Source organism: Dipodomys ordii, unplaced genomic scaffold (assembly GCF_000151885.1).
Source record: "Dipodomys ordii isolate 6190 unplaced genomic scaffold, Dord_2.0 Scaffold76, whole genome shotgun sequence".
NCBI lineage: Eukaryota > Metazoa > Chordata > Mammalia > Rodentia > Heteromyidae > Dipodomys > Dipodomys ordii.
The window spans coordinates 4,582,490-4,594,668 of NW_012267292.1; the positions used below are offsets into that span (position 1 = coordinate 4,582,490).

General features: G+C 37.2%; 1 protein-coding gene across 2 annotated transcripts in view; it reads right to left on the reverse strand.

Moving 5' to 3' along the window:
• Positions 1-12,179, reverse strand: part of Plekha8 (pleckstrin homology domain containing, family A (phosphoinositide binding specific) member 8) — a 56,249-nt gene that overhangs the window by 37,679 nt on the left and 6,391 nt on the right. Inside the window, exons 2-4 of one of the 2 annotated variants that reach the window (XM_013024471.1) lie at positions 3,711-3,827; positions 2,074-2,229; positions 416-540 (exon numbers count right to left, since the gene is read on the reverse strand). In XM_013024471.1, the coding sequence (XP_012879925.1) occupies positions 416-540; positions 2,074-2,229; positions 3,711-3,827 (398 nt within the window). The remainder of the gene's footprint in view (positions 1-415; positions 541-2,073; positions 2,230-3,710; positions 3,828-12,179) is intronic. The other variant, XM_013024472.1, reaches the window with a different exon arrangement.

The following is a 12,179-nucleotide window of genomic DNA, read 5'->3' on the forward strand; positions in this document are numbered from 1 at the left end:
AATGCTTGGTAAGAAATGTACGCATTATCCTGCCCATGTAATTGTAACCCCTCTGTACAGTATGTTCACAAATAAAATTAAATTAAAAAAAAAGACAGAACCCTTAATATAAAAAAAAAAGAAATGGTTGGGTAGGATAGGTAAGACTATTTTCAAAGTGTAGTATGAACTGGGAAGAAACATAGTTTGTATGTTAGTTCTGAAGCTAAAAGATCAATTCAATCAATTCATCCTGAAACTGTTTCAGGAAGGAAAATTCTATATTTCACATGTTGCAAAGCACACTTTTCTACATTTTCTTCTAAACTTAGTAAATTCCAAGATAGAGATTCTGTGATAGTAAGCATCGTTTATAAGCAATTTTATGATATTTTTCCTGTATAATATCAGTAATAACACTAAAATAATACTTTACCTCAGAGTTAGAAACACCAGTTGTAGTGACTTCTTTTGTTTTATCTACTTGCTGAACAAGGAGGTCACAGTAGAGTCTCAGTTCCGACATTTTGGTTTTCAAGTTTTCAGTGTTTTCAGCAAATTCTAAAAACAAAACAATGGTAATATAGTACTGAAATGAATAACCAATTTCCTAGTTAGTATATTATATAAAAGTGGAACATAGGGGCTGGGAAGGTAGCTCAGTGGTAGAGTGCTTGCCTTGCATGCATGAGGCCCTGGGTTCAATTCCTCAGCACCACATAAGCAAAAAGAAAAAAGCCGGAAGTGGCACTGTGTCTCAAGTGGTAGAGCGCCAGCCTTGAGCTGAGGAGCTGAGGGACAGTGCCCAGGCCCAGAGTTCAGGCCCCAAGACCTGACCCCCACCCCAAAGAAAAAACGTGGAATATATATTTATGTCAAAAATCAAAGTTTTGTAGTGTGGGTTATAGATGTGATCAATAAAGATATAGGAGCAAGAAGAATAGAAAAAGGATAGGTGCAATGATGGGTGAAGTAATATGCATTATTTATCAAGACATGACCAGTACAGGAGACAACACTGCATCTGGACCATCCAGTCAGAATTGGAAGCAGAGTCAAGGGCTCTGACACAGAGTTTTTCCTATGTAAGACAGGGCCAGAGTGATGAACTTGTGATCGCACCACTCTGTTCATACCTGGGAAACAGTATTCTGTTATGTCCTATCAGCACCAAGGACATAGCTTGTCATTTTGGCTGAAAACAGCTTCAGCATGCTGTCTGTCTGGACTAATGGCAGGCACCCAGCCATTATCAGCACAGCCACCAGAGACACCCTGGTGCTGAGGCTCTACTACAATTATTATCACTTCTGTGTCCTTTCCCATGAAAAGCTGCACATTACCACCTGCTCACAATCAAAGCAATAGCTTCAAAAATGTATACCTGATGTAGCAACAAAACAACCAATGATGAGGCCATTGTACTAGGTCTACTTGAAGAGTTAAAAACGTGCTACAATCTTTATGAGAAACACTCCCTAGAATATGTTTTTCCCACCTCATTCCATTCCAACCAATCCTTTACACTATACACACTGAGTCAGGCAGTAAACCTTGGGCACTCTTGCTCCAGTCCAAAGGAAAAAAAAAGTCATGCCATGGTTTTTAAAAGATCTAATGTCAAGTTAGTGAGCATAAGCAGCTGCAATCTGGTAATTACGTATCTATCCAACCTCAGGGAAAGGTAGGAAGAACAGGGTATTTCACTACAGAAAAAAATCCTTACCCAAAGTTTCTCTAACTCAGCCACTCTTTCCTAACTGGGTACTACATCATTTCATATCATCATTAATACTCATAGGAATCCTCCCAAGGTAGGTACTATTATCTGTTTTTCAAAGATGAGGTAACTAAGGCTCAGAAAAATTAAATGATTATGGGAAAATTATATAGCCAATAAACTATAGAGCCATTATTTGAACCCAGGTGTGTTTGGTTCCAAAGCTTGCACTCTATGTACTATGAAATGCATCTACTGAGATTCATAGCATTTACATGATACAAAGAGCTGGCTAGGTAGTCAGAGACATAACAAATAAGGGAACCAGTGGGTGATTCCCAAGGTTCTCACATCAGAGGACAATCCATACTTGCCTTTCTCCTTCTGGGTCCTACTGTCTGTCAAGCAAGCCTTGGCTGACCCCAGGGCCACCAGCCACCGCTGTCTCTCAGCCACACTTCTGGCCTTCAGGTAGAAATACTGTTCCCCAGGGATTATCAGGTCCATTCGAGTATTATCTACAGAATGAACTAGGAGCAAGCAGTGCAGGTGTTATCTATAGAATAAACTAGAAGCAAGCAGAGGAGAGTGTGACCTAGAAGAACTGTGCTTGGGTAGCTTCTACCCACCCAACTCTGGAATTACTGAAGCCTTCTTCCCACACAGGTAAAGGCTCACTAACTCTTCTAATTCACAGAAAGTTCTATTTAATCTACACAGCTCTGCTGATTAAGAAAAAGAGTCAAAGCATTACCAGAAAACAATCACCCCATTTAAGTATTGCTGCTCTGAGGCAAAACCACCTCAGTGCATTCTGCTATGGTTTGCATATGCTCTGGTCCAAAGAGAATGTAAGACCCTCCCAGGAGCTCATGTGTTGGAACAAGGTTCCTAATGTGGTAATAAGTGGTGGTAGTTTAGTGAGGAGGTCCTCAGGGACACTACTTTTGGAGAATTAAGTTCTTATAGGCCTCTGGTTAGTACTTTGGGGGCTATTATAAAGAAGAAGACAGGGTTTTTTCCCAGTCTCTCTACTTTCCTGTCTTACCATGTGATCTATTCCTCTTGCACAAGCTTCCACTGTGATGTCATTTACCATGATGTATTTCACCTAGATACCCTCACCAGACCTAGCACCAAGCTATTTAGACTTTTAACCTCCAAAACTATTAAGCAAATAAAACCTGTTTGTTTATATATTATCTAGATATGGACTAATATACAAGCCAGCAAGTAATGATTTTTAATATCATAGTTGGATTTGTCAATAGATAAAAAGCACATTTTTAACACATTTTGGATTATTTGGCAATCAAGACCACAATACTTTTCCTCAATACTTTTTTCCGTACTTTTACTATCCTCGACAACTCAGACCGTAAGTGCAAAAATCCCCAGATCCTTTTGGGAGAAGAAATAAGCAAAACACATTTTTCTTCACATTTCCTTCCCCCCACCCCCCATTCCCATCTAATCTGCTATCTGAGGCACATATTCTAATCATGTCTCAAGATACCAAATTCAAGTGTAGGCTTATATTTTTGTTTTACTTTGAGAGGTACTTGGGAGTAGGCAGGTATGTGTATGTGAGAGAGAGAGAGACAGAGAGACAGACAGACAGACAGACAGACAGACAGAGAGAGACAGAGAGAGACAGAGTGAGTTTGATACTCTATTAAAAACTGAAACTATATATATATATATATATATATATATATATATATATATAGTAGTTACTGGCCCAGGTAAGTAGATGACTAAGGAATAAGTACTAGCTACTAGCTGAATGATTAAGCAAATTGCTCTAATTTACTTTGACCATTCTTTAACCAATCTCCTTATAAAAATTGACTTAGATTTAGGTTTGATTTACAAATCTTTCCTGCAGTGACTTGACACAATGTAGCTTGATCTGTACTATGAGAGAGGTCAAAGAAAATCACCAAGGGGCTTTTTTACTTTTCCAGAAAAAGGAAAAAAAAATAAAACTTACAAGTCACTTGTTTCTCACCTTGAATTTCACAGACAGCCATTTGGATGCTCCCCTTGCAACCTTTCCAAGCATCTTCAGGAGAATCATAATAGGACAATATTCCCCCACAGAGAAGGAACCATCGAGGCTGCCAACCTGAAAACAAAAGCAGAGCATTATAGTAATCTATCTGAGTAATCTATCATGACTCAGAAATAGGACCTAACACAGGCACCAGGGTCTAGCTTCAAGGAGAAAAGGAATTCCTAAGAGAATGAAGTAGGTTAGAAGAGACTTCTATGTTTGACCCCATTTAAAAAAAAATGAAAAATAAAAAGCATTTTTAATCACATTCTTAGATAAGAGGTCTGATAAGAATCAGCAACAAAATGATGATTTTCCCAAGTAATAGGACTTACAGATGATTTTCATTTTCTTTTTACACTAATATTTTTTTGCTCTAAGATAATTACTGTTACTGAAATGAGTATTATTACTAAATAATTTATTACACTTATCTTTCTTTCTTCTGATTAAGAAAAATTGCCAGAAATTTGGAAACAGCACAACAAAGACAGTGACTTTTTGACAAAGGTCACACATAATCTTTGTGAGCACTAAATATAAGTAAAGGAGTGTGTTATTAAGCCTACCTAAAATCACACAGCTTTTAGGAGAAGGTAACCTTACTGAATTATATAGTCATCTTGAAGGTTTAGCTCCAGTCACTTCAATATTGGAGATTTTCAGGAGATAAACCACATTCAGTAAATATAGACATCTAGTCCTCTCTCATCTAGTCCTCTCAGACCACTTAATTGGTATATTTTGAGCTGGGTCTTCCTCATTATTTGTCATCCCTGATTTTTTTCTAAATAAACTGTTCAGGTTTCCTCAATCAGACATAGTCTGTCCTCTGTCTGAAACACCTTCAGGGCTCTACTGCAGCTGAGACAGTGGAGAAACAGTGTAGGTACAGACATCCAGTGGACTGTTGGGTACTGCTTCATACAAATCACATGGGCAAGACACTGTTATCTAAATGATATGAATTTATTATATATAGAGAGATTGATGTACCCCTAGGGCACCTCTAATCTATGATATGACACAGGGAAACTCCATTAGTAATCAAAAGGCTGAACTGTCAGCACTAAATCTAAAGTCAAGGGTAAGCAAGATTTTCATTCCTCATTCACTTTATCATGGATGTTTTTCTAGGACAGAAATATTCAAGGCCTCACAAGTATCATGTCTCTCACTCCCTTGAGTAAATCTGGAAAAACAGCATCCACTCTCTAATACCTAACCTAAAATATCCTAACATACAACCCTTTGTCACTGAGATAATCTTTTCAGAAACTATAGTTCATACACCATTTGTTACATTTTATATTGAAGACTCTTTCCAGGGAACCAGATCTTTTATAGATCTATAAACCATGTGATAATCCATTTCAAGCTAAACCACTATTGTATGTAACATAAGAAAAAAACTGCCAAATAAACAATGACATGAAACATGATTAGCATTTTGGAGTTGAAATCAGTCTTAAAAGTGAAAAATTGTGCTAGTTTTATCTTAGGAAGCTGAACAATGTTAAACAGCTTCCCTCCTCCACAAAATATATCTGTAAGAAAATTAAAAAATTGCTAGGTAGGAGCAACAATGCTTGATAAGGAATGTACCCATTACTTTGCTCATGTAATTGTAACCCCTCACAATAAAAAATAAATAACTAGGTAAAGGTAATGGCAACTAAAAAAAAATACTTTCTTTAAAAAGGGCTCTGTATTTATACAGAAGTTGTAGTTACACAAGAGGAAGTTTAATATGTCACTATTTTATCCTGTTTTACTTTTTTTCTTCTCATTTTATTTGTGTTTATGAAAATATGATCATGAAGTCCTTAATTTAGTAGCTGGCATATGCAAATAACAAAACTTGTTTTCTGCAAACATAAAGTTCCTGGATTTTTCAAAAGGCATGCTAGAGACCAGAGACCAGCCAATTCTCATTCCCCTTAGATAAGACTGAAATGCAGTGACAATCTAGATTAGTACTAGAACACATCACTTTTTTATGATATCCCTCTGAGAAACTGGGATAGAGCCCAGGAATGAATTGTAGGGGAAAAAAGAGGCATAGATGATGAAAAGGCCATTAATGAATTTCTTGTTGTAAATTACCCTGGAGTGACCTTGGAAATAACAAAATACTCAAAGTATCAAAAGTACAGATGAAAACTGTGAGTCTGTACCAGTCCTTGTTCTCTCGAATTTCTATTAGACTAATCTTCCCCCAACCAGCTCACAACTCCTTTATGCTGTCCTCTACTGAGATGGAATGTGGTATCAAACTCCTTCTTTGGCTGGAAATACAGATTATACAGGAAATGTCAATGAGCAAAAAATAATTTTAGTTCTCATCATCTACCACTGCCAGAAGATGGAGAGAGGAAGAGGGAAACAAGAACATGTAAATGCCAGTTTCATATACTTTATATAATCTAGAACTATTTCACTACAGAAATACACTCAATAACTGGTTTGGGCAATTTAGCATTATATATTTCTACTCAGAAAACCCCTTTTCCCATACAACTATGTAATTTAGGCCTCACTGGTGATTCGCATAACCCTGTTCTCAATGATAGTTCCAGAAAGGACAAATGTCTCAACCAGAGATAATGCTAGTATTTTTGCTGAGATGGGGGCAAACAAAAAGTCTGCTTCTTGTTTTATTTTGGTCTAAAGGTATTTTTCTGGAGCTTCTGGCAGCCATTTTGCTAAAACAAAGACATAAGCATGCTAAGTCACATAAGGGGAAGGAAGAGTTAAGAGGATTTGAGGGGCAAAGGAAGAAGAAAGCAAATCTAGATGATAGTGCTTAGCCTCTCAATCAGATCTGGATGCCTCATGGACTTTTCAACTAAATGAGACAGCCAGTGTCCCCTTCTTATTTCAAGGTTGGCAGAGTTCTCACTAAATATAATCATCTCATTAAATACATAAAAAGCACTTGACAATGCCTCTTCATGATAAATACAAACTAGAACTAGAAGGAAACTTCCTCATCCTGATAAAGGCATCTCTACAAAAACCCACAACATATGTGCATCATTGGAGAAGACAGGTTATTTGCTCTTACCACTTCTATTCAACATTATAGTGAAGATTCCTAGGGCAGTTGGGCAAGAAAGTAAAATAGAAGACACTCAGATCCAAAGGGAAATAACAAATTTAGCTTTATTCACAGATATGCTCTTATGTAATTAAAAAATACAGAGTGAATTCAGCAAAATGAGAATTCAAATGTTTTTTATACGGTGTCAATGAACAATCAGAAAAAAATTTAAGAAAATAAAACATTTACATTAACACCAAAGGAAATACTGTAAAAAAATTAATACTGTAAAACAAATGAATGTAGAAAACATACCTTAGAGAAAAGATCATTACTGAAACTTTAAAAGATCTGAAGATCATTCTTGTAAAACTGCTACAAGATTTTTTCCCTCACATAATCTAAATGCTTTTCTACACATAATCAATAAGAAACTATTTGCAAATTTCATGGGTTTTCTTTTCTGTTTTGTATGTGTGTGTGTGTGTGGGAGACAGGGTCTCCCTAATATTGGCCTTCAATTTGTTGGCTCAAATGATCTACCTCAACTTCTAGACTAACTGGAACTACAGGCTCTTGTAACCACATCCAACTAAATTTTTTTTTATCTTTGACTAAAGTGCCTATCAATATATACAATATACATATATAATACATATATAATATATATTTCAGCGAGCATAGCTTTCTTCAAAAATACATACTTATATTTGGATCCATATAGATATTACTCATGTTAATTCTGTTAATTCTAATAAAAATGTCTTGCTTTTTAAAATACTCTTACAATCTCCTTTCATAAATCAAAATGTTTGGGGCTGGAAAGGTGGCTCAGTGGTAGAGTGCTTGCCTTGCATGCATGAGACCCTGGGTTCAATTCCTCAGCCCCAAATAAGCAGAAAAAGCTGGAAGTGGAGCTGTGGCTCAAGTGGTAGAGTGCTCGCCTTGAGCTGAAGAGCTGAGGGACAGTGCCCGGGCCCAGAGTTCAGGCCCCACAACTGACCAAGAAAAAAATAAACATAATAATAAATCAAAATGTCTAAACAGAAATGTTTTTATTTCTTTACAGATTCAAACCACGTGTTTTGTGAGTAAAACCTACTTACAACTAAAAAATACAGCAGCTTCTCTTCCTTTTTCCCCAGCAGCCTTGTAACAAGCAACTCATCCAAACATAACAATATAGAGGATGCAGGTGCCCAACACTCCATGAAATAGCCACTTAAACTTCCATGAAATAAAATTCAATCTTCGAGAGAGCGTTCTGAGTTTCAATGTGGCCAAAATAGTCAATATATAGGAAAACAGCCACTATTTTCCCCAAAATATTCCCTTGTGTTACTCCTTCATAATCTACTGCTTTCCTCACTCTTGACCCCTGGACAACCACTGTAGTGTTTTCCTTTTAAGTACAAAGTATGTTCCAATTTTCTCCCAGACTTCTTCGACTTACATATTACTTTGAAATGTTCAGTTAAATGTCCTTATATTTAGAAATTTCCAAATTTTTGTTGTTGATACACTCTTTGTACTAGAGACAATAGAGTAAGAAAATAGTAAAGACATAAATCATTCTTTTGATAAGATTAATATGGCCCAGTATGTGTGTGGCCTATCTTGGTAAATATCCGGTGTAGATTTGGAGGGAAATTCATTACTTCACTGTATTTTGTTTAGCTTTTCTTTGTAATCATGGGAAAGATAGGTAATAAAGGGTCACTCCATCTTACTCCAATAATCACCCTCTTAAATAAGTAACTAGTGTTAGTTAGCTTTTTTCCTCACTGTGACCAAATACCTGAGAATAACAAAAGAGGAAGAACTATTTGGGGGGGGGGGTCATAGTTTCAGAAGTGTAAATCCATCATGGTGAGGAGGGCAGCTCACACCATAAGAACTAGGAATTAGAGAGATTGAGGAAGGGGCCAGGGGCCAGGTATATCCATCGAAGGCATGCCTCCAGTGAGCTACTTCTTCCAACTAGGTCCTACGTACTAATGTCTTCAAAGTATGTCACAAACACTCAAATGTATGCGTTTTTGGACATTTCATATCAAACCACAACATATGCTCATGCTAGAATACATCCTATTGTTCAGTCTATAAGCTCATCATAGTTCATCCACCAATCCCCATCACTGCGGTGGTTTCCACCGTTCACTTGGGTGCTCTAACCCAAGATCCTCTCAGATACGATTCTATATTTCAGCTTCCATAGTGGAGCTACAGACAGGGCAGTAACTAAGACAGATTTATATTTATTTTTCTGCTAGGTCAGTCAATAAGATTTTTGCTGCAGCTAAGGGGGAGGGGGAAAAAGAGAAGAAACACTAGTGATGGAAACAGATAGTAATCTAGCATTAGCTAAATTATAGGATTCATAATTTACAGTAATTAATTCCACAGAACATTTTTGATCTGTTATAATTTGCCAGGCTTGTAGATTCAGAGAAAAGAAGATCACAGTCCTTAAGAAGTGGCAATTTAGCCATGCACCAGAAGTTAATGTCTGCAATCCTAGCTACTAAGGAAGCTGAAATCTAGAGGAGCACAGTTTAAGGTTAGCCCAGGCAAAAAAAAAAAAATCTTCAAGACTCCATCTCCAAAACAATTAGCAAAATGTCAGGCTAGAGGTGTGACTAACCAGTTCAGCAAACAAGTGAGTTGAAACCTGGTATTGGCAAAAAGAAAACAAAAAGTGATAATCCAAGCAACTAGGCAACTAGCTGTAATTACTACATAAAACTCTCCTTAGAAACCTTTTGTTAAGAGTCTGTTGTAAATTACCTCTATTGTATGCTTTGGGCAACTAAAGTGGATATTTATTTGTTCCAGATAGTAGTTCTTGTATATCCCAACAATACTTCACTTAATAAAGACACTTTGGTCCAAGTTCAAATTTATAACATCTAGATGTGTCATCTCAAGCATGCCTTCTAATTCTTCTGGGCATTAATTCCTAGTCTAATTCCTCTGCCCATCCCTCCAGGTTGATCACTGAGTGTCATTCTCAAACACCCTATTTGTACTCACAGCTTTAACATTGTGAAGCCGTGGAAAAGACAGCATCATGCAGACTTGGCTCAAGACTCATAAGCTATGTAACTCCAAGGTACTTATTTATCATGTGAACTTCAGCTTATTCATCTGAGAAATGGAGGCAATGTCTCCCTCATATGCCCTCAAATGAGCTGGGTGCTGGTGGCTCATGCCTGTAATCCTAGCTGCTTAGGAGGCTGAGATCTGAGCAGGAAAGTCCATGAGACTCTTATCTCCAGTTAGCCACTCAGAAAACCAGAAGTGGAGCTAATGCTCAAGTGGTGAAGCGCTCACCTTGAGCTGAAGAGCTGAGGGACATCACACAGACCCAGAGTTCAAGCCAAATGACTGACAAAAACAACAACAATAAATAAATAAATAAATACCCTCAAATGTTAACAGGCTGATCTCTATTCAAGTTCAGTATTATTGGCCAGTAGAGGGAGAAAAGCAATGTTAATCTAGATAACCAAAGACTAATATTCGAGCACATTAAAGGTACCTCAAATTTGCCTCTAAGATCCCAGTAAAAACACCAGAATGAAAGGTTAGCACCTAATTTCCTCTAGGGACAGGATATTTTAATGTATGCCCAGGCCTTGTCAAGTTGAATCTTAAATATCAAAAAATCACCAATTTAACTGGAAATTCATTTTTGTGGTAAGCATATAAATCACAACACAGGCAAAGCAGTATCCCCCAAAACTTCTTAGGCTCTACTAATATGAGATGTTAATACTCAAAGAGTTTTTCTTGAATAAACAAATGAAAAGGACCATTAGATAGTGTTAAAAGCAAACTGGTGAACCCATGTCTCTAATTCTTTTTTAAATTTTGTTATATTAATAACTTTTTTTATTGTGAAAATACCATACAGAGGTGTTACAATTACATGAGCAAGGAAATGAGTACATTTCTTATCAAGCATTGTTGCCTCCTCCTGTTTCCCCTTACCATCCCTGCCCTCCGCGCCCCCCCCCAAGTTGTAGAGTTCTTATATATTAAGAACAATCCATCCTTGTCTTAGACTACACAGGAACAATTTTATCTGATGGAAATGCAGAAAGTGGTCCAGCAAGTATTTTGCTTGCTTAGATATGAGAAAATACTGAGAAAAGTCAGCTTTCTCTGTAATTGCAAGTACTCTCTTAAATATAGTAGACTTTTCCATCTCTTCTGGTGTTGCCACACACTCTACAAGTCAACATGAGCCTGAATCTAGGGAGAAAAATGCAAACATGATGGTAGTTTTGGGATATCCTCTCTCCCTACTGTAGCATTCATTTGTTTTGTGAACAACAGTAGCTCCACAGCCTATTTATTGTCTGTTTCAAATCCTAGGCTTAATGAAATTGAACTGACTTTTACTTAATCTAAGCAAAAGTAATTTTAACAGGAAGTGGTAAGAATTAAACATTAAAAGGGGAATCCCCAACATTCCCCAGTCTTTTTCAGTTCACAGACCACTTCTATCAGACCATTTCAATCATATCCAAGACTCTAACACATCACATCCAACACCTCCAATCATATAACACATGAGAATCAGCAGGAACTTTTTTTTTCATGGGATGCCAGTGAGTCAACTGTAAAACATCTCTTAACAAATTAATTTTTCTTCAATCAGTAGTTTAGTGACCTATAAATACTATTCATCCAAAAGGGGTCATAGGACGGTAAAGTCAATTCTAAATCTTGATGATTTATTTAGATGTTTTCCTTTATCATTTATACCCCCTGACTGTCAAAGAGAATACATATATTCTTATAAGTTATAAGGAACCACAATTCTCCATAAAGGGTGAATATAAAGAGACCTGATCAATTTTGCAGGCATTGTTTATCAAATCAGCTACTCAATTAGTCTTACACAATTGTGCACCAGGTACACTGAATATATTATTCATTTCATCTTTTTTATGTGTATGTATATGTGTGTGCATGTATGTAATACATGTATGTGTATGCCAATACTATAGCTTGAACTCAGATCTTAATGCTCTTGCTTAGCTTGCTGCTCATGGCTGGAACCTGAGCCACACCGTCAGTGTGGGATTAGTCTGGCTTGTTAGTTTGGAGATGGAGTCACACACTTTTCTGCTTGGGCTGGCTTCAAACTTTAATCTTCTCATTTCAGTCTCTTAAATAACTAGGATTACAGGCACAAGCCATAGGTGCCTGTCTCTATTTCATCTTCTTAAGAAGCCTAAGCAGCCGGGCGCTGGTGGCTCACGCCTGTAATCCTAGCTACTCAGGAGGCTGAGATCTGAGGATCGCGGTTCAAAGCCAGCCGGGCAGGAAAGACCGTGAGACTCCTATCTCCAATAAACCACCAGAAAACC